The sequence below is a fragment of the Balaenoptera ricei genome, chromosome 7, assembly GCF_028023285.1.
Source record: "Balaenoptera ricei isolate mBalRic1 chromosome 7, mBalRic1.hap2, whole genome shotgun sequence".
NCBI classification, from domain to species: domain Eukaryota; kingdom Metazoa; phylum Chordata; class Mammalia; order Artiodactyla; family Balaenopteridae; genus Balaenoptera; species Balaenoptera ricei.
The window spans coordinates 42,275,893-42,298,389 of record NC_082645.1 but is presented as its reverse complement, the minus strand read 5'-3'; the positions used below and the strand labels follow the sequence as shown (position 1 = coordinate 42,298,389).

The window sequence follows — 22,497 nt, the reverse complement described above, 5'->3', positions numbered from 1 at the left end:
TTTATGTTAACCACTCATGACAGAAATATTTTTAACAGCTTTATCGAGGTATAGTTTGCATACTACAAAAATTCACATATTTTAAGTGTACACCTTGACAAGTTTTAATAAATCCATATAGTTGCATAGCCATCCCCACAATTGAATTTTTTTTAACTGGTAAATGCATCTTTATTTTTCAGAAGCAATATAGAAAATGAGTAGTATATTATGAAATACGCAATATAGGAGTGAAATCAGCATGGTCAAGGGAGGTTGGACTGCAAGCTCTGTTAGGCTGTTAGATGCAGTTGGTATCAAGAGATTAGGTCAAGGTTGCTTCAACTTTGGCCTTGGGTTTCATGAGATCCCCCTACTAGTTAGGAATGGTTTTAGCAGCAAGAAAAAGAGAATACTTGAAGTTATGGAGGCTACTCAAATACTTTGCCTTCAAAATAGTCAGGAGGGAGTTGGCTGCTGGCGTAGATTCAGGGGCTCAGTGATATCAGACCCACAGTTGAATTTTAAGATGCTGCTAGCACCCCCAAAAATTCTCACTCCCATTTTCAACCCCAGACAACCACCGATCTGCTTTCTGCCTCTATAATTTTGCCTTTTCTAGAAATTTCTTTTGTATCAGGATTCTTTCACTTAGCATAATGTTTTTGAGGTTCGTCCATATCTCTACATGTGTCTGTAATATTTTCCTTTTTATTAGTGAGAGTAGTCCTTTTCACGGCTATATCACGCTTTGATTGTCCAGTTACTGGGCATGTGGATTTTTTCCAATATTTGGCAATTGTGAATTATGCATATAATGACTATTATAGAAATTTTCTTTGAAGTATTATTATACCTTATGCTATATTCTTGATGACTTTGAAGTAGTAGATATGTTGTTATTCAGTCTAAGAAGAAACAAAGGTGATCTTGGGGCTCTTAAAGCAGTCACTTCTCTGACAGCAGTTGAACATTCCCCCTGCTGTCAGGTGAATCCGTCATCCAGGAAGTTAGACCACATAAAGAAGGGTCAGAGGTGCTAAGTGAGGGTTGTCTTCCACACGCAAGTTTTTGTTGTTCTTATTGTTTTGTACTTCTGTTTGTTTTTGGTGAAAACCGCTTTATCTACTCAAGAGATCTTTCAGAAAAAATTCTGGGTTAGTGGTTTTCAGAAGTCTGAAGTTGAAAGAGGGATGCTACTATATACACAAAAGTGGGATGTATAGTATGCAAAAATGAAGAGAACTAGGAGAAGAATATAGGAATAAGGGTAGCTAGATGTTGCCAGCTCCCAATTGAGACATCTTCCCCATGGGCCCTCTCCTATGTCTCCTCAGCACTTTAGTGATAACTTATGTACTAACCTCATTAAGGCTTGCAAAGCAAAAGTCCTTCTTTTCTTATTAATAATCCATAGCAATTGCCCTAGTTCCTCAATTCCTCCTCCCTCAACTGGAGAGCTTCAGTTGCTGATGGAGTGACAAGGAAAATGACATTCCTGGGAGCTTGTTTAGTGTCATGCAAAGATACTCCAAATGTTCTTGCATGCTTTTCTGTTAATCCTTTAGAAAACTTTGTAATGTTTCGGGATTCTGCTGAGCTTTCACAGTGCCTTCTTTCACATCATAAGCAAGAAATTAAGAGAGTAAAGTCGTTCCTGAAAGTTATATTTGTCTGTACTGCCCCAAACAATCCAAAATTAAAACAATCTCTTTAAATGTTGGTTTTTGTATTGTATTCATTTTTTCCCCCAAGCCAGCAAAGAATCAAATATTTTTACATTTTAAAATCAGGAAAATTTCTTGTCCCTCCAAAATAAATTTAAAGTATTTTGATTTATTAGCCTTTGGTGAAAGTATTATTAACTTTCTCTTTTTAATTTGTCAAACAGAAAAAATATCGCCAACATCCAGATACTCTCAAGTTTACTTCGATTGAAGATGCTCCAATTATAGTACAGTCTAAGATCAACCAGGCCCAGAGGAGTGATGTAAGTGTTAATTCTCTCTGTATTTAAATGTTAACTAATACAAATACATTTGTATTCTAAATGTAATGATCACCTGTACTTATTAGGCAATCTAAAGAGACTCAGTTATATGAGCAACTGTATAATTCCCCAGGTTTTCATTAAAAAAGCACACCTAATTCATATCTTTAGAGGATTATATATATTTCAGTGATTGGGCATTGCTCTCGAGGAAAAGGTAAGAGGAGCTTCTCTTGATAACCAGAAACACAAGCCTATTTCTAGGAAAGATCAGGAAAGTGATTATAGATACTACATCATATGAAGGGGTTATATTTAAAGTCAGAGGTAAGACAAAAATCATGCTTAGTAAAAACTACCCCTAAGTCCCTTTAGTCACCCACTGCCCACAAAATATAATATAGATAGTTGGTAAATCCCACCCTATTAACTTTTCCTATGCTCAGGAAAGTGTCTGCAGGTTAACTTTGTCTTTGGGTCACTTTCCTGGGCTCTTAGCTAGGTCCCCCTACCTTAGTCTGGAGGTTCTTAACACATACCAAGAGACTTTTGCCAAGGCTAAACAGGCACTAAGATCAGACCCTGTGCAATTGCATAGGAGATCTTAAATGCCTACAAATATTTTCAGGGGAATGTGGGGAAGGCACAGAGAGTGTCTTTCATTAAAAAAACTCCTCTGTGCAATGTGATCTGCTCCAAAATTATTCTCCTGTGCCGTTAAACACTTTCCCCTACTTTATTTGTTTGTTTATGTGTTTTTTTCTCTTCCAGATTGCCTACAAAGTCAAAGGGGAGGAATTTATTCACAAGTACAGTCTGCCGGGGGACGTGCCCCAGTTCATTCAGGCTAAAGTCAACGCCTACAATATCAGTGAGGTGTGCATGTGGGCTCAGCTGCTCACTGAGGGTTAAGCCTTTTCTACACGTGGTCTGAGTTATCTTCAAATGACATTTTTCTTTCAGAATATGTACAAAGCAGACTTGAAAGACCTGAGCAAGAAGGGATACGACCTGAGAAACGATGCGATCCCCATCAAAGCTGCCAAAGCTGCCAGGCAGGCGGCGAGTGACGTAAGTCCAGCTGGTGGTCACCTGTGTGTAACCAGAGAATGGGGGCAGGTGGGCTTCTTATCCAAGTCCCCATGTCTGCTGTCCCTGACTGGAAGCAAGCCAGGCTGAAACTATTTAGAGAAGAAAGTTCCCTAAACAGATCTGAATTTTCTTGGGGGTAAGGATTTGTATAACCTTAACCAATCTGTTCTAATCAAGCCCCCTAATTTAAAATTCTCATCTATATTTCTGCAGAAATTCACATTATTTCTCTTATAGAAATAAAGACGTTACCTGCTATTGACATCATAATAACCTCCTGATGGTAAACCTTTATCTCAAAACTTGCTAAATTTCTATGAATTCCCTCTTTGCCTTACCTCTCTTTTCACTTCATTGCTTCTACAGACTGATGAATGGGCTTCAAGTGTCAGAGCCCCTAAGAGTCAGTCATTAGGTTGCATTAAAGTTAAGACTTTTGTTTCTTTTCCTATCTTACTTCAACTCAGATATGAACTGAAGTCACTTTGCTCTTTGAGATTTAAATAAAATGGACTCAAGCCCCCTCCTGCTGTCCTGCAGGAAGTGGGATTCCCTCCCCATGCTTGCTGCATTCTCTGAGGTTTTTGCTTTTCCGATCACCTCTGGCTCCTGGTTTGCACATGATGGTTTTGCTCTGGCTCACCTGGGCTCTCCTCCCCTAGATTTATTCTCTTTCTGCTCTGCATGATCCAGAGATGGAACTCAGCCCCTTCTTTTTGGTTTCCCTCCAAATCCCAAGCACAACTTTAATGATTGTTTGAAATGGAGTTGTCACTGCAGCAATGTAAATACATTAAGACTGAATAATGAATGTCCGTGTCCTAACAGCCCTGCTCCAGAATTTCTCACTGATCCCCTTTCTCTGTGGGTGATCTCCTCTAGCCACCCCACCCCAGCATACACACAAACCTTCCCTCACATCTCTGCTTCTCCGTTTCCTGGGGTTCTTCCCAAGTCTCCTCAAGGACGCTTAATTCTCCCCACTTTATTATTCAGAACCAATTAGTGTTACACACTACTGGTTCTGGGTCTCCCTTTGAATATCCAAAGACTCATTAAAATTGTACTATTACTACTACTAGTATAATTCTACTAATAAAATAGCCAGCTATTTGGCTTTAGAAGCACAGTATAATTGGTAGAGTTTGTGAAATATTTATCTTTTCATTTGTCTCTATCACTGTCCAAGTGGAACAGAACTTATTTTACTGTGTCACTGATATAAATTATAGTAACATCCCCACCCCAACCTCCCTTGGGTGGCAGAAGCAACCACAGACAACCAAATGGACTCTAAATAACATTTTAATTTTAATAGGCTCCATTTCAAATATATACAAGCAAATATCAAATTGTTTGGTTATTGAAATAATTTCTGGGAAGCTCAATTGCTCAAATCATGGTCTCATTGTTCAGTAAAACCTTCATAACTACATTAAAAAATATGCCCACCTTTGTTTCCAACAGGTTCACTACAAAAAAGATTATGAAAAAGCCAAAGGGAAAATGGTTGGCTTCCAAAGTCTCCAAGATGATCCTAAACTGGTTCATTATGTGAATGTGGCCAAGATACAGTCGGACCGGGAATATAAAAAAGACTATGAGAAGACAAAGACCAAATACAACACACCCCATGATATGTTCAACGTTGTGGCAGCTAAGAAAGCGCAGGATGTTGCCAGCAATGCCAACTATAAGCATTTGCTTCATCACTACACCTACCTGCCTGATGCCATGGACCTGGAATTGTCGAAAAACATGATGCACATACAGAGCGATGTAAGTGACATTTACTCCACAAGACAGTCCCCCTCTAAGGAGGGAGCCTGCGTGAGAGAACCCACTGCCTGGGGCACTCACTTCTCTCTTCTCTCTTTGCTGTAGAACGTCTATAAGGAAGACTACAACACCTGGATGAAAGGCATAGGCTGGATACCTATTGGCAGTCTGGAGGTAGAAAAAGTTAAAAAGGCAGGTGATGCCCTGAACGAAAAGAAGTACAGGCAACATCCAGACACCCTCAAATTTACCAGCATCGTGGACTCCCCAGTTATGGTCCAGGCAAAACAGAACACACAGCAAGTCAGTGATGTGAGTACAACAAAACAGAGGGTGCAAAAGGATGGAGGGAGGCTTCAAAAGATCAGCTCATCATTTTTATTCTCTGAGCCTAATATCTTTTCCTTTTAAAATTATTATTTTATTTCATTTAAAAATAATAATTACAATTATTTTTAGTTTGGGCACTAACATTTTCTTTTTTTTTTTTTTTCTATCTTGCTTTTTACCTTCCTTTTAAAAATGTCTTCCTTTTTAACTGCCTATAAATACTGTGTTATTGGATAAAGTATTTGAGAAAGTGCAAAAAGTTCTACCCTAGAACAACACACACACAAACAAAACTTAAGCTTAAATCCCATACACCTTATTGTGGCAAATGCATCATATTCAATTCTATATTAAGTTGCTCATATTTGCTTTTCATATATAAAATATTAGTACAGGGAAATAATACACATGAGTAGATGATTTCTCTCCTCAGAATTCATCATACACAATTATTATAGAGACTTTTCTTTACTTACGTCTTCGAGGAGATTAGTATATTGTTTGCCTGCCTGTCCATGAGCAATGTATACGCTCTGGCTAAAGACAGCTCTCAAGGAAAATTTGGTGTATGAAAGAGCTAAAGGGACACCAAAAGCATTCATTCATTAATTCATTGAATGAATGTTTTTGAACACCTTCCATGTGCCAGGCACTATATTATGTGCTGATGGTGTAAAGATGAAACAGACGAGGATGAATGGGATACAGGACAAGAGTATAAGACAAAGACATGGATAGAAACAGCATCATCATATGGAGAGACGAACGCTACAGGAGAGGCATGTGCTAAATAAGTATAAGAGGAGAGGGTAACTGCCTGCCAGAGCTTCCCTGGCAAATAAGGGAAGGCTGCATTACTGGCAAAAGGAAAAACATAATGACAGTCAAGAAGTAATGAATGGAAGGACAGTGAAGGATGAAGGATGAAGGATTGTAATCCTTCAAGACCTGATTATTGAGGGTCTTGAATGTTAATTTATACTCTGGACATTATGGGGTAGGTAACAGGAAGTACTGAAGATTTTTAATCCATGGAGTTGCATTATCAGGTCTGTGTTTTAAAAGATAATTGGCAAAAAATGCAGAGAATATATTGGAAAGGGGAGAGATTGAAGGCAAGGAGATGAATTAGAAAGCTGCTACAGAAATTCAACAGAAGCCTTATTTGGACCTAACTCAAGCAATAGCAGTGGGAAAGGAGATGTTTAGAAGGTAAAATTAACGAGATTCTCTGAATGCTTAGATGTGGTTTCTAAAGGCAGTGAGGGAGTGAAGATAGCTCTTGGATTCCTAGAAGAAATTATTTAGTATTTGGAGATTCATTTAGATATAAGCCATTTCAGATTTTACTTGTGATACATGCACACCAGTTTACATATGGTATTCCACACAGACATGCCTGGGAAATGGAGATATATATGATAAATGACAATCAAGAGATTAAAAATCTACTTGGGATTCCGATTCTGTTTTAGTTTTAGAAACTGAGCAATTTCTTTCTTTTTCATTACCAAGAGGAGGATACAGTATGATTTCTACCCCATGCACTTTGGTGTCTTTCAGACATCTTTAAAATGGCAAAATAGGGTAAATATGAAGTGGTAAACCGTTTGCGTAGGCTGGATTTACATATAAGCACCTTTATATTATGAGGAAATTATTATGTGCTTTTACTGATACAATTATAATTGGAAAGTTTTTAGGGGAATTGAAAGACTCATTCTAACTACCTCTTTCTCTCTAAGAATAAAAAACCAAAAAAAAAAAAAAAAAACAACCAAGACTTTAAGAACTATTAACTCCACTAGCAAAAATGACCTTTTCTGGCTTTAGTGAATTCTGTTATCCATGTTAGGGTTTCACATTTGAACTCATTTTTTATTCATCTCTGGCAAGCAAAGATTTCTATTTTCTTAGGATTTTTTTCTCTCTATTTTAATACAGAGTTTTTGGGTCTTCCTTAAGATAATGAGATTCTTGAGTTTCTTAAAATAGGAAGATGGCTTTGATAATTTTAAGTAATAGAAATTGTGGGGGATTATGCTAGGAATAACTTCTTTAAGCGTGTAATTAATGTATTTTCCTTTTTGTACCATCCATAATGCATTTTATTTTTGTGACTATGTTGCAGATCTTATACAAAGCTAAAGGAGAAGATGTGAAACATAAATATACGATGGGTCCTGATGTTCCTCAATTTCTCCAGGCCAAGTGCAATGCTTACAATATAAGTGATGTAAGTAGGGTTTTTGATGGGGTGTGAAATCCAGACCTGATGATAAAATAATAGAATTTTAGTGTATGACAGGGCTTTGACAACTTAGGTCAATTTTCTCCATAGCCCCCATTAGAGCATATCCCATGATGATGGTTCTGTACCTCTTGAGTCGGCCTTTTCAAGTATAGGACAACTCTAAAGGGTATAGTATTCTTCTTTGTGTCAAGCTCAACACATATTCCTCTAGTTTTCCTAGTTCTGCACATGGAGGAAGTTTTTATCCTCCAGAAAAATAAGGATAAATGAAATCCCCCCCCTTTTTTTTTATAACAACAACCCTAAAATTTCTAAAGCTAACCACCAGGTCTTTCCTGGACCTTCCTTTCTTAAGATTGAACTTCATTTTCTCCAGTTGGTTCTCACATACTGTGGTTTCCAGAACCTTTATTATTCTCCTCTGGATCCACTCCAGTTTCTCAATTTCCCTCTTCAGTATATGCCCAAACCAGACTTTGGTGAATGGTTAGTACAGAGTCTAATAATTTTATGCTATACAATTTTATGTATGATGTTTTGCTAATGTGACTTCTTTTTTTTAAATTGAAGTATAGTTGATTTACCATTAATGTGACTTCTTAAAACTGTGTGCTAAAGGAGATTCTTCTAGCTTCTATCTGGAAAAGAACAAAGCAATCCCAGCTGTTGAGGAATCAGTGTAGCTGATTACCCCACAGCATGCTGACATCCTTTTTCCTTTTCCATCGCAGGTCTGTTATAAACAGGACTGGCATGATTTAATAGCCAAGGGCAACAATGTGCTGGGTGACGCTATACCCATCACTGCAGCCAAAGCATCAAGAAACATTGCCAGTGACGTGAGTAAAAATTTTAGGTGAAATCTGGGTGATTGTCTTTTTCACAAAGTAATCAAACGGGTGCTTGTTAAAATGATGCCACATTGAAAACAGTATGTTGAATTAATGACATTTAAATTCTCCACAAAATATTGTTTTGAAAACCTGTCACTTTTTCAATGTTTTGTGATTCTTGTCAGTTGACCCCACTTGGTAGAACTGTCATAAATCTGACAGTGGCTTTCTCTCCTGATTCATAGCCCAAATTACCTTCCCTGACACATTTCCCTGACAGCCCACATTTATTTTCAGGGAGAATACCCCACCTGACGCTAACACGTTAAATTCAGATGACTGCCTGCATTATAATTGTATTAAGAAGATTGAAAAAATGTTAAATAAAATGTACAGATTTTATAAACCAAATGGGAAAAAGCCCACTTTTCTAGAATATAATTTTGATTTATTTCATCTGTAATAGAAAAAGTGTACACTTATACTTCTTCTTATCATTGAAAAACAAAATTTTCCAAAAGCACGCACACCCCATAGATTTCACTGTCACACACTATTCCAGAGGCTACACTCTTTGTCTGAGACAAGAAAAGAAAGAAACCACGTGTACAGACCATGTGGAAGATAGGGTGTAAGAATTCTACAGCCTTCCATGTAGGGATGGTACTGAAAATGTGTTCCTCAAAGCTTTGCACATCACTCTGAAATACATTTCTAGTTTAAGGAGAAAGTGACAGTCTAAAATATGACATTATCATTTTTATTTTTAGCCCTTACACAGAACTTTTTCTAACATGCCTAGAAATTACTTGATAATTCTTTTGCTTGCTAAACTCTTGTTTATAAATTTGTGCTTAAATGGCAGGAGCAGAGTGTCTTCAGAGTTTGGGTGGATTTGAATTCTCTTACATAAAAATTGAGGTTTTGATCTGTTACCTACTGTATAGCTCAGTCTACACCCCATTGCCGATCTCAGCAGTGAGAGACCTTGGACCGCAGAGCTTTTGCAGTCAGGCTTTTACTAATGAGGAAAGGTCTCGGTGGTTCCTGCCCTTATTATATAGTTCCTTAATTCATCTGCAGCTGCTTCAGCAGTGAGCTTGGAGAGTAGCTGCTGAGAAATGGGGTTGGGTGAAAGCCTAGCTACCTGCCAAAGAAGAGGTTTTTTTTTTTTTTTTAAACCATATTAGGTCAACTGAGACAACAAACATAGTAATATTTTCCATACCCCACCCCAAAGAGATCTGAGTATAAACGTCTTGCATGTACAGTTCTTTAGAGTTTCTTCTGCATCTGTTGTGTACATATCCTGGGCCAATCAGAATCGAAACCAGAAGTATTTCTAGTATTCTGTGATGTGAACTAACATGTTGGATTAGGAAAATTCACATCCCTGGAAAACCAAGAGATATATTTGGAATGTAGTCTTATATTTTGGAATATGTTATGTTTATATTAAGTGTGAAAACTTAATAGAGTTGGCTCTATATAAAGTTCCACATGCAAATCATCTATAGCATTCGTAGCAAAGAAAAGAAACTGCTCCTGAATTTATCATGATACCCATTTATAACCCAGCAGTGTTGGAAATAAATGCTTTCAGTCTAAACTTCCTGGGGTTGGGGGACGTGGGGTGTGGACTGTATTTCTTGTACAGTCTTCCAGAAAGTCACAATATTCTGAATGCCTTTGTGTGTGAATATAATCGCTCCACCTAATGTTCCCAATGCTTAGGACTTTGCTAACCAAATTCTGCCTCCACAGTATAAATACAAGGAAGCTTACGAGAAGGCAAAGGGAAAGCATGTGGGTTTTAGAAGCCTCCAGGATGATCCTAAGCTCGTCCACTATATGAATATGGCAAAGTTACAGTCTGATCGTGAATACAAGAAGAACTATGAAAACACCAAAACCAGCTACCATACCCCTGGGGACATGGTTAGCATTACAGCTGCAAAGATGGCCCAGGATGTTGCCACCAACATCAACTACAAGCAGCCGATACATCACTACACATACCTACCTGATGCCCTGAGTCTTGAGCATACCAGGAATATGAATCAAATTCAGAGTGATGTGAGTATGTATAACATTATAGACCTAGAGATGCTGGTACTGAACAGGTGATCATTTCTTCCTATTTTAGTAGACTTCACAATACAATAAGGTATTTGAAAAATGCACTTTAAAATATACAGTCATCATTGAAAGAGTAACAAAGGCATGGTAGACACGCTGTGTTTTACTAGCTTTCTGTGCTCCTATCGCAATCATTGATATTATCTTTATTAACTTATGGATCGAAGATAAAGCCATGTTCTACTAAGTACATAAGCCACCCTGGTTCTCAACAAAAAGAAATGTTTGCTCCTGGTGGGCCTGCTTCAACGGCAATATGTATAATGCAAAATAGGAGCATTCTCTATTCTTTCTGAATTCAGGAAAGTTCTTTTTTTTTTTCTTCTATTTTTGAACTCAAGGTCACACTCTCATGCATGTAAATCTATGTAACGAGTCATCTAAAATGAACCAGGAGGGCTTTGTGATTGCAGCATGACTCATGGAGAGCTGCATGGGGGAGGGTGTTTAATATTCAGAGCATTTCCTGCTGCAGGAGCCAGGTTTTTGTAAGAATCATCCTTGGTAAAGGGGAAACATTGTGTTCCTTTATTGTGGCTCAATGAGAATGTCTCTCTCCATCTGAGATGGAGGAGCCCAGGTGGACGGTGTGGGTGAAATTCAAAAGTTGTGGAGATTTCAGTGAAATCAAAAGGAAAGCCCAATTTATTGTCAAAAGAGACACTTTTTTTTTTTAGCAGTACCCGTGGAAATATGTGGCCTACATTCTCTCCTGGAATGTTAATGCACTCTAACAACAGAACTGCTTTTTCTTATGACCAAATTCTGGGTAAGAAGCTGTGTGGCAGAGATAACCAAAAGCTCCAGTATAGACACAAGCATGCTGACAGGTTGCTCTTCATTCCCCCCTGGATAGAATTACAGATTCCAGAAACAGCTCTTGAGTATGCACTAGGATATCTCCTCATCTGAGATTACTCTTTTACAGAATGTATATAAAGATGAGTACAACAACTTCTTCAAGGGCGTTGGATGGATCCCTTTTGGTTCTCTGGAGGTTGAGAAGGCCAAGAAAGCAGGCGATGCATTAAATGAGAGAAAGTACCGACAGCACCCAGATACCATCAAGTTCACAAGTGTGCCTGATTCCGTGGGCATGGTTTTGGCTCAGCACAACACAAAGCAGCTAAGTGACGTAAGTGGTTTTCCTTCAAACAGTTTTGTCCATGAATAACCCCATGACCAGTTACTCTACAATCCTTCTTAATTCAATTCATGAGTGTGCATCTATGTTAGCAAATCATCTGCTTTCAGAGGTATATTCAAAAGGTTTTACTTTTGAAGCAACTTGGGACTTAAGAAGAACAGGGAGGAGAGAAGGACGATGTTCCAAGTTTGCTTTGTTTTCCAAATGTAGAGAGTCTGTGTTATTTATAAGCAGACCCCTACACTATACATATGAAATAAAATTATTTCTATTATAATCTATGACCTTGTCTGAATTGCAAACCAAGATATTTATTGCTCTGAGTTGCAAGAGTTCTACCTAGCCAGATGAGGGGAAAGCTAATGTCCTAATCCCCTTGCAAAATCAATAGGGCGATATTCTGAGAGAGAGAGACGCCTCTGGGGAAGAGTTAAGCAGTTTGCTTTCGGAGTCATCCAGCGTCTTTTTTCTGAGCCCAGGTCTATCTGGACCCTTTTTCTTAGTCAGAGGCTAATTACAATGCTCAGTGCTTCACCTCATTTGATAATTTCAGAGTTCTAAGATACCTCCCCCGGAAAGACTGTGGTAAGTAAAAAACAAAGAAGAGAGGACTTTTTGTGTCTTTAGCCCCAGATATTCGAAGGTGGGGAATGCATTCTTTGGTTCAGATTTGAGGGTTTTCTGGATTTTATTTCTCAGACCAGTCCCACATTACCTCAGATGTTTCAAGATTAATTCTATTCTAGTGGTACTAAATGGTGTAGATTGTTCTGATTTCTTTTGTACTGACCGAGGTGTCACTTCTCCCTGTGTTTTTCCAGTTAGCTAGGAAAACCCTAAACTCACTATATTAAGTCTTCCTCATCCCAATAAATGCCATCAACATCTACCTAGTTACTTAAGCCTGAAACCTGGCAGTCACCATTAACACCTCTCCGTGTGAACCCCCTCATCCAACGCATCTACTGAGTTAGCCTCCCAAATCTCTCAGCCATCCTGTTGGAGCACTTCTCTGTCTTTCAGCTGCCACCAACCCTAGTTCTGGCCTCCATATTTCACGTGGACAACTGTAATAATCCATTACCTGGACTTCCTGCCTGGGGTCACATTAAAACCAAAAAGACTGTCTTAAGACATAAATCAAATCATGTCCTTCTTATACTTAAAACCCCTTAGTAACTTCTCCTTGAACTCAAAGTAAAATCTAAACTGTTAACTTGGTTGAAAAGGCCCTCAGCTCTGTGGCCCTGCCCCCCTCCTATCTAATCCTCCTGGGAACCCGCTCAGCACTTTCCAGCCCAGTGACCTTCAGTCCCTCAAGCTGGCCATGCCTCTTCTAGACCCAGGACCCTGAATGCTCTTCTTCTGCCCGGACCCTTCCCTTTTCTTCAAGTTTGGATGTAAATGTTACCTTTTTAGAGAGCCTTTGCTGACCCCCCACCCTGACCCTGTTCATTTCTTTCCTAAAGTTATTTTATTTACAACACATCACGAATTCTAGCTCTGTCTTACAGTTTATGTGCTATTCTCTGTTTCCTCTATTGGACTATAAGCTCCAAGAGGACAGTTCTGCCTTTTTCTTTTTAACCACTTTAAACACAGAACCTACCATGCTGCCTATTGATCAGACTGCTGTCCAATAAATATGGGTGGAATGAGCAATGAATACGTCTGCCAACACTCCCTCTGTGTGATAATGTAGCTAATTGCCTTATAAATGGAAAAACACAAACGATAGTCTTCCTTTTTAAAGGAACGTGTGCTAGATGAAACTTACATTATGTTAGCTAATACAATTTGCACGCTGCCTCCTTTGTTTTTAGTTTAACTACAAGGTGGAGGGAGAGAAACGGAAGCACAAGTACACTATGGACCCTGATGTACCGCAGTTTATTCAAGCCAAGGTTAATGCCTTCAACATCAGTGATGTGAGTATTTGGCCTGGTGCCCGTCTAGTATTGCTTACATGGGCCTCTCCTTTCCAGTTCTGTATAACTCTAGCACTGGGAATTTTAGGGGGAGCAAACTGAGTGTGGACCCTTTGAGTCTTTGATGGAGGAGGTCATTGAGAGGACGTGATTGCCAGGTGACCCTTGAGCTGGACCTGGGCAATTGGAGGCTCCTCACCCCCTCCCGTCCTTGGAATTCTGCCCACTGTTCCCACAGTGGGAGCCATTTTCAAGGACACAGCCTTGAGAGACCAATGTGTTGTTGAGACCACTTGCACTGAATCCACTTGAGGCCTAAATAAACTTGTAAGGTTCTGGCGGGCGGGTGTGAAGATCTACTTGGCTTGTGACTGCCCAAGACAACCCTCGAATGTAAGTTCCCTTGTTTAGTAAACCTGCCGCCTACCAAGCTGGAGAGGTCAGCCTGTTTTTTCAGTCTCTCCTTGCCCTCCATGTATGGGGACCAATTTGCGAACCAACAGTCTCCAGATTGGATCCTTATCATAGAATATGAGACTAGAGGCTACCATACATTTCACTTAATGCAGACTTTTCCCAACTGTGGGCTATGACTCATTAGTGGGTTATAAGATCAAGCTAGTAGGTTGTGTTCCATTTTTTAAAAAGTAAAACAAAATGGGGCAGAGAGGATTGGAAAATACAGGAATGCATAGTCTGTAGTAAGGATAAGTATTGCTATTTCTATAACTTTTGTTTCAGTTATTTGTTAAACTTCTAAACTTCTAAAAAAGTTTACCGTGATTTTCTTTAGAAACTCTTCTTTGTATGTGACTAGCATCTCTCTCTAATTGGTGGCGATGTTTAAATTTACTATTATGAATTATTTCCTTTTGCTTTTAAAGCAGATTGGTAAATTCTAATTTAAAGACATAATCCAACCTGGATAAAATTGTTCATTTCTTAAAAGATGATTTAGTCATTCTTCCTAACATTTTAGGCTCTCTTTTATCTCCAAATAAACATTTTTTTAAGTACTCATTTCTATGCTTTTGGTTTATTTAAAACTTTTTCCTGCTTTTATAAGTAATATTTAAACATTAATATTAATTAAAGCCGGGTGGTACTACATCTGAACTTTTAATTTTAGTACCCACATCTTTCTGTAAGTTTAAAATGTTTCATTATAAAAAATACAAGAAAATAAAAGCATTACATATGCTTATTATAGAAAAATTGGAAAATATAGAAAATTATGAAAAAATTAAAATCTTCTGTTATCCCACATTCAAAGCAATACCTTTCCATTGCTTTTTTAAATGCACACATATACATTTTTTACAGCAGTTGAGATCATACTGTGTATGTAGTTTACTGATTTTTTTTTTTAAAGAATAATAGATTTCTAAAAGATGAACTAATAGAAAGGGATATATTATGACATGTTTTATAAGAAAGATTTGGTTTCCTGTTTCATTCCTCTTTTAATTATGTCAGATAATAAAATAATCTTTCCTTTTTTCAAGGCTAATTATAAAGCAGATTGGAAGAAAACCCTTGCTAAGGGCTATGATTTGAGACCAGATGCCATTCCAATTGTTGCTGCAAAAAGTTCAAGGAATATTGCTAGCGATGTAAGTCTAATTTGAAAGTAGTAAACTCTCTTTATATTTAAAAAATATTTACATGGTGTATGAGGTTATATGAGCTATATTAGGAAGCAAATAAAAAATTGTAGTATAAAAATAATTCCTAATATCTTATGTACCAATGATTTTTTTATCTTAAAAATATTTAAAAACTCAGTAAGTTGTTACAAAGAAGATATTTTTTTTAACTGTCAAATACATGGAATTCTCATTAGTATTATTATTATGAACTTGAAAACTGCTTTTTATTTGGATTTTGTTAAGAAAAAAGCCTTGGTATACTAAAATATTACTAAATCAAAAAAGTCTCCCAGTATTTTAAAAGAATACAATTTTTTGATAATATAATTTCCATAAAAAAAAAAATGTGATATATGGAAAACCAGGAAGAATTATATATTAAACGACAGCATTTCAGTTACCTGCTTACTTATTTACTTAATTAATTACTTTTTATAAATTAAATTATATTTTCTTTAGGAATTGATATACCTTGATAGAGTAGAAACTCATTCATTTGGAGTCCAATATACTAATTTTTATAATGTCTTTGCTGCAAGTTACTCAGGATTATGCAAATACTTTATAAGTAATGCAAATTAATCATAGAAACAGATAATAAAAACTATGTACACCAAATACTTAATAAACTTTTCAGGAACCTTTGATCGTATTCAAAGAATCCACTTATGAATAATCTAGATATAAACTACAATTTATTCCATTCTTAATTATCCCCAGAGCAGATCTCAAGACCATCCATTGGAAATATTTTGCTAGTTGTTTACTTAAAAATACTCAAAAACTTAGGTGTTACCTAGATTCAGACTGAATTTGGCTATTGCTTAATTTGTGATATAAATTCAATTTAACACTTTAGTATTTCATACAATCTACCCTATCAAACTTCCGTCTGCCCTTCTTTTTCATATAGTTCAAATATAAGGAGGGCTATGAGAAAGCCAAAGGCAAACAAATTGGATTTCTCAGTCTTCAGGATGATCCTAAACTGGTTCACTACATGAATGTAGCCAAAATACAGTCAGATCGTGAGTACAAAAAGGACTATGAAGCCAGCAAGACCAACTATCACACCCCCTTGGATATGTTCAGTGTGACAGCAGCCAAGAAATCTCAGGAGGTCGCCACCAACACCAGCTACAGACAACCCTTCCACCACTACACCCTGCTGCCTGATGCCTTGAACGTGGAGCATTCCAGGAACGCGATGCAGATTCAAAGTGATGTATGTAGCAGTCATGAGATTGTCAGCATAAAATTAGTTATCCATTTCTAGCTGATGGCTAAGAAGAACTAGAAATCGGCAATTCCATTTACTCCATCCTAAACCTGGTTGGACTCACTGTAATCAGGGATCCTCTCCAGAATTTGGAGTTTTAGGATTTCACTCATTTGAACTATATATATAGTTTTCTTTAGTTATTATGTATATATATATACTCTAACTTTGGAAGTTAGACCCAATATATGTTGTATTCTGTGAAAGACTAACAGGTCCAAATGGGTGCTATATAATATCCCTTCCAGTGCAAAATTCTGTTAACGTTCCCCCCAAGAAAGTTAAATTTTTAAAGGAATTATTGGGTCGGGATTTTCTGTTCAAAACCACCGTGAATACAATCACTTTTATAATTAATTTTTCTCTGAAGGATAGTAGGGAATAAAAAGCAGGTTATTCTCCCAGTCCCCCCATCCTTTTTTTTTTTTTTTTCCCTCTTTTTGAAAATGAGCAAATCATCTGGTCAAAGAAACCCAAGCCCTGACTCTTTCTGAAACGAGAATTTCCTTTTTCGTTGTGAAGAACCTGTACAAATCCGACTTCACCAACTGGATGAAAGGAATCGGCTGGGTGCCCATAGAGTCACTGGAGGTGGAGAAGGCAAAGAAAGCAGGAGAGATTCTTAGCGAGAAGAAGTACCGCCAGCACCCTGAGACGCTAAAGTTCACGTACGCCATGGACACATTGGAACAAGCACTAAACAGAAGTAACAAACAGATTATGAACAAGGTAAGAACTCACCTGCTGGCCTCAGCCTCAGAACCACTGCAGTGCTCAGACCATTGAACCAGGCGGTGCCACTTTGACTTTCATCAGCGTTTTCATCTTTCTGATGGTCGTGGTCATGGCGGTGGTGGTAGGAGGGGGCAGGCTATAACCATCATCGTGTCTAGAGAGCTCCCACTTATACCAACCCCAGACTGTCTGTCAACCTCATGCTGAGTGTGTGCTAGAACCACAAAACTCTATGTAATATGTGGTTGGAGCAAGATAGCCTTTGTTGTTTCAGTGGAAGAGGACTCCCTTGTTTGATGATTTTTAAAATCATGTGTCCAGTCTCATCAGCCCATCTTCTTGCTATTTCATTCATTTTCCAATATCAAATTTAACCTCTTCTACCATGGAGATGTGAGTCTCTTCCTCTTGATAGCACATTGTAGATTTGTCCTGCTGTACAGTCATGTGCCTGCCTTCCTTGTTGTAGAGACTCTACAGTGAAAAATGGAACAAAGACAAGACCACCATTCACATCATGCCTGATACTCCAGACATTTTACTCACCAGAGTCAACCAAATCACCATGAGTGATGTGAGTAGATTAACAACAACAACAAAGATGCAGGGAGCGGGGGGGTGGCAGGGGGAGGGAAGAGTTTGAAGGGAACTAATAGTTGTGGAATATCTGTCTTCCACATGACAACCACTTTAAAATTAGGGTCCCCATTCTAACGCGACTAACAAGATGCTGGTGTTTTTCTACTTCATCATTTAGAAACTGTACAAAGCTGGCTGGGAAGAAGAAAAGAAGAAAGGATATGACCTGAGGCCTGATGCCATCCCAATAAAGGCTGCAAGAGCCTCCAGAGACATTGCCAGTGATGTAAATGCTTCCACTGATGCTTATTTAGTCTAAACGAGAAAAAGAGCAAATGAGCCAAGCTCATGTGTATGCAGGAGCTGTAATCAGCTCTGTCCAGTGTTGGTGGGACCACTGTCCCATGTAACACACAAGACACCTCCCTTCACCCAGTCCAAGGATGCTCTAATTATTTGTTCATCATTCAATGTAAAAAGTGACAGGGTCTTGTTAAAATAAGTTACTTTTAGAGTGCTTAAATTGTTTATGGGCAATTCCTAGCAAACATAGGGATGTGATCTATGCACTTTACCCGAAGATCCATTACCAAGCTCTTTCCTGAATGTAGAGGTGCACCATGAAAAGTGGTGCCTGCAGCCTTTTCCGCTGGTTACACAGCAGAGTGGGAAAAGCTGCTTTCTAAATAACCCTAAAACAACTTATTTACACATCACTTTGATTAACTCAGATGATTTTTTTCCCTCATGGACTCAAGTCTGTCAAGAAATTTGAAGTAAAAATATTTTGCTCCCAGTCCTCCCACCCCGCCAACAACTCCTCCCTTTGTAAGTTTAGAGTAGCTCTAAAACCCTACACCTATGACAAAGCTAATGGCACGTAGTTAATTATATTTTGTTCTCTTTCTTTCACTATCTTCATCACCATGTTTCTTTTCCATCCACAGTACAAGTACAGGCAAGCCTATGAACAAGCCAAAGGGAAACACATTGGCTTCCGGAGCCTAGAGGACGACCCCAAGTTGGTGCACTTCATGCAAGTGGCCAAGATGCAGTCAGACCGGGAGTACAAGAAGGCGTACGAGAAAGCCAAGACATCCTTCCACACCCCGGTGGACATGCTCAGCATGGTGGCAGCCAAGAAGTCTCAGGAAGTGGCCACCAACACCAACTACAGGAACGTGATCCATACCTACAACATGCTTCCTGATGCCATGAGCTTTGAATTGGCCAAAAACATGATGCAGATTCAAAGTGATGTACGTGACAGCCACAACATTTGCAGAGCATTTACTTTGGATAATAAGCAAATCATGAAAGACCATAAGTAATGACGTTTTGAAAATCCTGAAAGAAATTCATATGTAATTTCCCAATGAGGTGTTTCATTTTTTACCTTAGATTGCATTTATTTTTTTTAACACAAAAGGGATGAACCCTATCTATTATTGTTGTGAGCATTACTGGATGCTAGATCAGCAATAACACATGAAATTTGGTTTCAGAAAGAATGTGTTGAAGGAAATATATCTAGCAGAGAGAGTCAGAAATATAAAAAGTTCCTGATTAAGGAGTAAGAGGTAAAACAGAAAATCAGGTAACTTGAGAGGTACTGCCCCTCACTCCCAACCAGCTTTCATTTCCAGCTTTATAATTGCCTATCTTACTTACTGATGAACTAGTAAGGAGGTGATGGCTGAAACAGCTATTAGAATAAATGTGAGGAAGGCACAGAGAGTATAAAGCCAAGAATTCAGCCATAGAGGCCCTTTGGTGGCTAGGGAAAGTGAATATAAATTATGAACCAAATGCAGGCCATGCTGAGCCTGTATTTCTCTTTGGAAATGTAAGAGATGAGCTATAGCTGGGGAGGTACATAAGTACCCAAATGAAAGCAACCATGGTACAGTTATAGGGGGAAATGTCTGATTTGAGGGGAAAAAAAATGAAATTTGCACAAAGTATCAATGAGGTTTCTGGCATACCCGAAGGAGTTGTAACCATGGTGGCTGCTGAAAGGCTTATAGCAAAAGAGAGAAATGGAGTCCTCTAAGTCTTCTATTAACCAAGGGGACTTGGGGATTTTTGTAAGAAAGTTAGTCCAGCATGGTCACCTTTCTTGAGATAGTAGTCACATGGTAGATTGATCTATTTGGTATTTCTTAGCACTTTTTCTTTATGAAGGCATTGAGAGAAACAAATAAATCACAAAGATATTGCTGCTTGTTTTAAATTCCTCATGCAAGGAAATGTAAAAAAAATAAATAAATAAAGTTTAGGGATAAAAGTAATTAAAGTTGAATATACTATCGGTTGAAAACTGAAGTGGAACTTATGGAATATTAAATACCCACTCATGGTTCTTGGAAGATTTGGTTTCTTCTCATCCTCGGACTTTTCCTCTTTTGCAGAATCAGTACAAAGCTGACTATGCTGACTACGTGAAGGGCATTGGATGGCTCCCTCTGGGCTCCCTGGAGGCTGAGAAAAACAAGAAAGCCATGGAGCTTATCAGTGAAAAGAAGTACCGCCAACACCCAGACACTTTGAAGTATTCCACCTTGATGGACTCAGTGAACATGGTTTTGGCCAAGAATAATGCAAAAATTATGAACGAAGTAAGTCTTTCAATAATGTAGTGTTTCATAAGCATCAGGAATAAGCCAGGCATATCTTACATTTAATCTACAGTTTTTGATAACAGTTTTACCGCATCATAATTAATGTTTCCTCTACCTTGATAAAGGGTCTTGTAGTTAAACAAACAAACAAAAAAGATAGAAATCAGTCCTAATAAGTGCCCTCTCCAAATGCTCAATGAACCACCCTACCTAATAGACATAACAAAATAAGTATGGACTCTTTTCTTTCAATGCAGATCTTGAAAATGAGTCCCATTTGTCTAAGGCGAAGTTAGTAGAAGCTCATTATGCTGGATCAGTAGACTGTAGGGCTGATAACAGCTGGGTGTTGCAGCCCACCCCTGCTTCCTTGCTCTTTTGATGGAATAAAAGAAAACTCCTAGATTACATGGCTGTAGCAGCATTCTGAGCCAGGACCTTCTCTGGGCAATGCTGAGAGCGATAGCTCTCCACCAGTAGTTCCCTGGATCATTAATGACTCCAGCCTGTAGAAAAGCCTTACTGTAGTTTGACATAATTAGCCATAATTTGATTTCAGGACCAACAAGTACATCACCCTTGGACATCTGTTTTTAAGTTTCAAATAATAAAATAATTGCAACAACATTGGTTATATTTTGTGGATCATAATTAGAAATGCCATTGATTAACCAAAAAGGGGAAAAATAATTTGGACCTGAACATGAAACGATTGCAGAAAATGGTGTAGAAAGATAGAGCTGTATTACGCTAAGTCTCTGAGTAAATCCTCTGGAGTCTTCTGAGAAAGAATTTTGTCAAGAAGACCAACCCCTTTGAAAGGGACTTGTTGACACAAGGCAAAAATCTCAGTGCCCCTTTTAAGACTTAGAATTTAAACTACCACAAACATACATTTACTTTTTAAATATTAAATTAAGCCTTTCATTTTTTCAATGTTAAAGATTACCATTTTAAAATAATCATGCCAAGATGAGAATCACAGAAATAGCAAATGCTAACACTGAGAGGTATCTTGGTGGTCATCAGGTTGCATCCCTTCATTGCAGAGTTGAGGAAAGTGTGGCCCAGAGAGGCAAGGCACCTCCTTTAAAGACACACAGCAGGTCAATGACCTGGTCTGGACTAGAACCAGTACTCTAATGACTAACTATTGCTCTTTCCATTAGAATTGTGCTTCCAATACTATAATCACTAGCCACATGTGATGACAAATCTCAATTAATTCAAATTAAATAATATTAATAATTTGTTCTTCATTCACATTAGCTACATTTCAAATGACTGATAGCCCCGTGTGGCTAGGGACTATCGTGTTGGTGACACAGATGACAGAACAGATGACACAACATTTTCATCATTGCATCGTTCTGTTGGATTGCGCTGGTCTTGATCAGAAGTCAGAAAATTAGTTTTTGTAAATAAAATTTTATAGTAACACAGCCACAGCTATTCATTTGCGTATCATCTGTGGCCGCTTTTGCACTGCAACAGCAGAGCTGAGTAGTTAATAACAGAGATTCTGTGGCCCACAAAGCCTAACATTATTTACTATCTGGCTCTTTACGTTTACTGACCCCTGATCTAGAAGAAGACTCTAGCAGAAGTTTTGGTTTTGTTTTTTAATCAAACCTGGCTAAAACAAAGAGATAGCATTTTTCACCTATAAGATTTGCAAAGATTCAAAAAGTTGTGTGATATACAGTATTGGAAAGGGAGTTAATGTAAACTTCTAATCAACAGTTTTTGTTAATATTTGTTAAAATTAAAACTTCAGTTGCACAGTACCCTTCAGAAATCCTCATGTATGTGCAAAGATATACACACATACATACACACGGTAATATTTTTTGCAGGTTAGGGTCCCCAAAAAGAGATGCTGAGATGGAATTTGGAGTACAGGGCATTTTTCAGGGATCAGTACCAGTGAGGGGAGGACTGGCAAGAGGGGTCCGACTGTGATGCCAGCCCTACAAAGCCTATGCCAGTGCCCCAGAAGGCTCTTGAGTATATACGGCCCGCCGGAAGTGTCCTGAACTGGATGGAATGGCCAGGTCTTGGTACCGCCACTCTGATGAGTAACTGGATGGCCACCAGGGAAGAGTGTGCTCTTGAGTGAGGCAACAAAACCTTGAAGCAAGTGACAATTTGGAGGCTGTCTGC

The 22,497-nt window shown here is 38.3% G+C and overlaps 1 protein-coding gene across 21 annotated transcripts in view; it reads left to right on the top strand.

The window, feature by feature from the left end:
* NEB (nebulin) overlaps positions 1-22,497 on the top strand; it is a 215,667-nt gene that overhangs the window by 41,328 nt on the left and 151,842 nt on the right. For all 21 annotated transcript variants that reach the window (XM_059927862.1, XM_059927859.1, XM_059927857.1 and 18 more), the window contains exons 22-38: positions 1,871-1,969; positions 2,741-2,845; positions 2,933-3,040; positions 4,529-4,840; positions 4,946-5,152; positions 7,302-7,406; positions 8,156-8,263; positions 10,022-10,333; positions 11,325-11,531; positions 13,367-13,471; positions 14,977-15,084; positions 16,034-16,345; positions 16,922-17,128; positions 17,604-17,708; positions 17,892-17,999; positions 18,661-18,972; positions 20,125-20,331. In XM_059927862.1, coding sequence (XP_059783845.1) covers positions 1,871-1,969; positions 2,741-2,845; positions 2,933-3,040; positions 4,529-4,840; positions 4,946-5,152; positions 7,302-7,406; positions 8,156-8,263; positions 10,022-10,333; positions 11,325-11,531; positions 13,367-13,471; positions 14,977-15,084; positions 16,034-16,345; positions 16,922-17,128; positions 17,604-17,708; positions 17,892-17,999; positions 18,661-18,972; positions 20,125-20,331 — 3,027 coding nt within the window. The remainder of the gene's footprint in view (positions 1-1,870; positions 1,970-2,740; positions 2,846-2,932; positions 3,041-4,528; positions 4,841-4,945; positions 5,153-7,301; positions 7,407-8,155; positions 8,264-10,021; positions 10,334-11,324; positions 11,532-13,366; positions 13,472-14,976; positions 15,085-16,033; positions 16,346-16,921; positions 17,129-17,603; positions 17,709-17,891; positions 18,000-18,660; positions 18,973-20,124; positions 20,332-22,497) is intronic.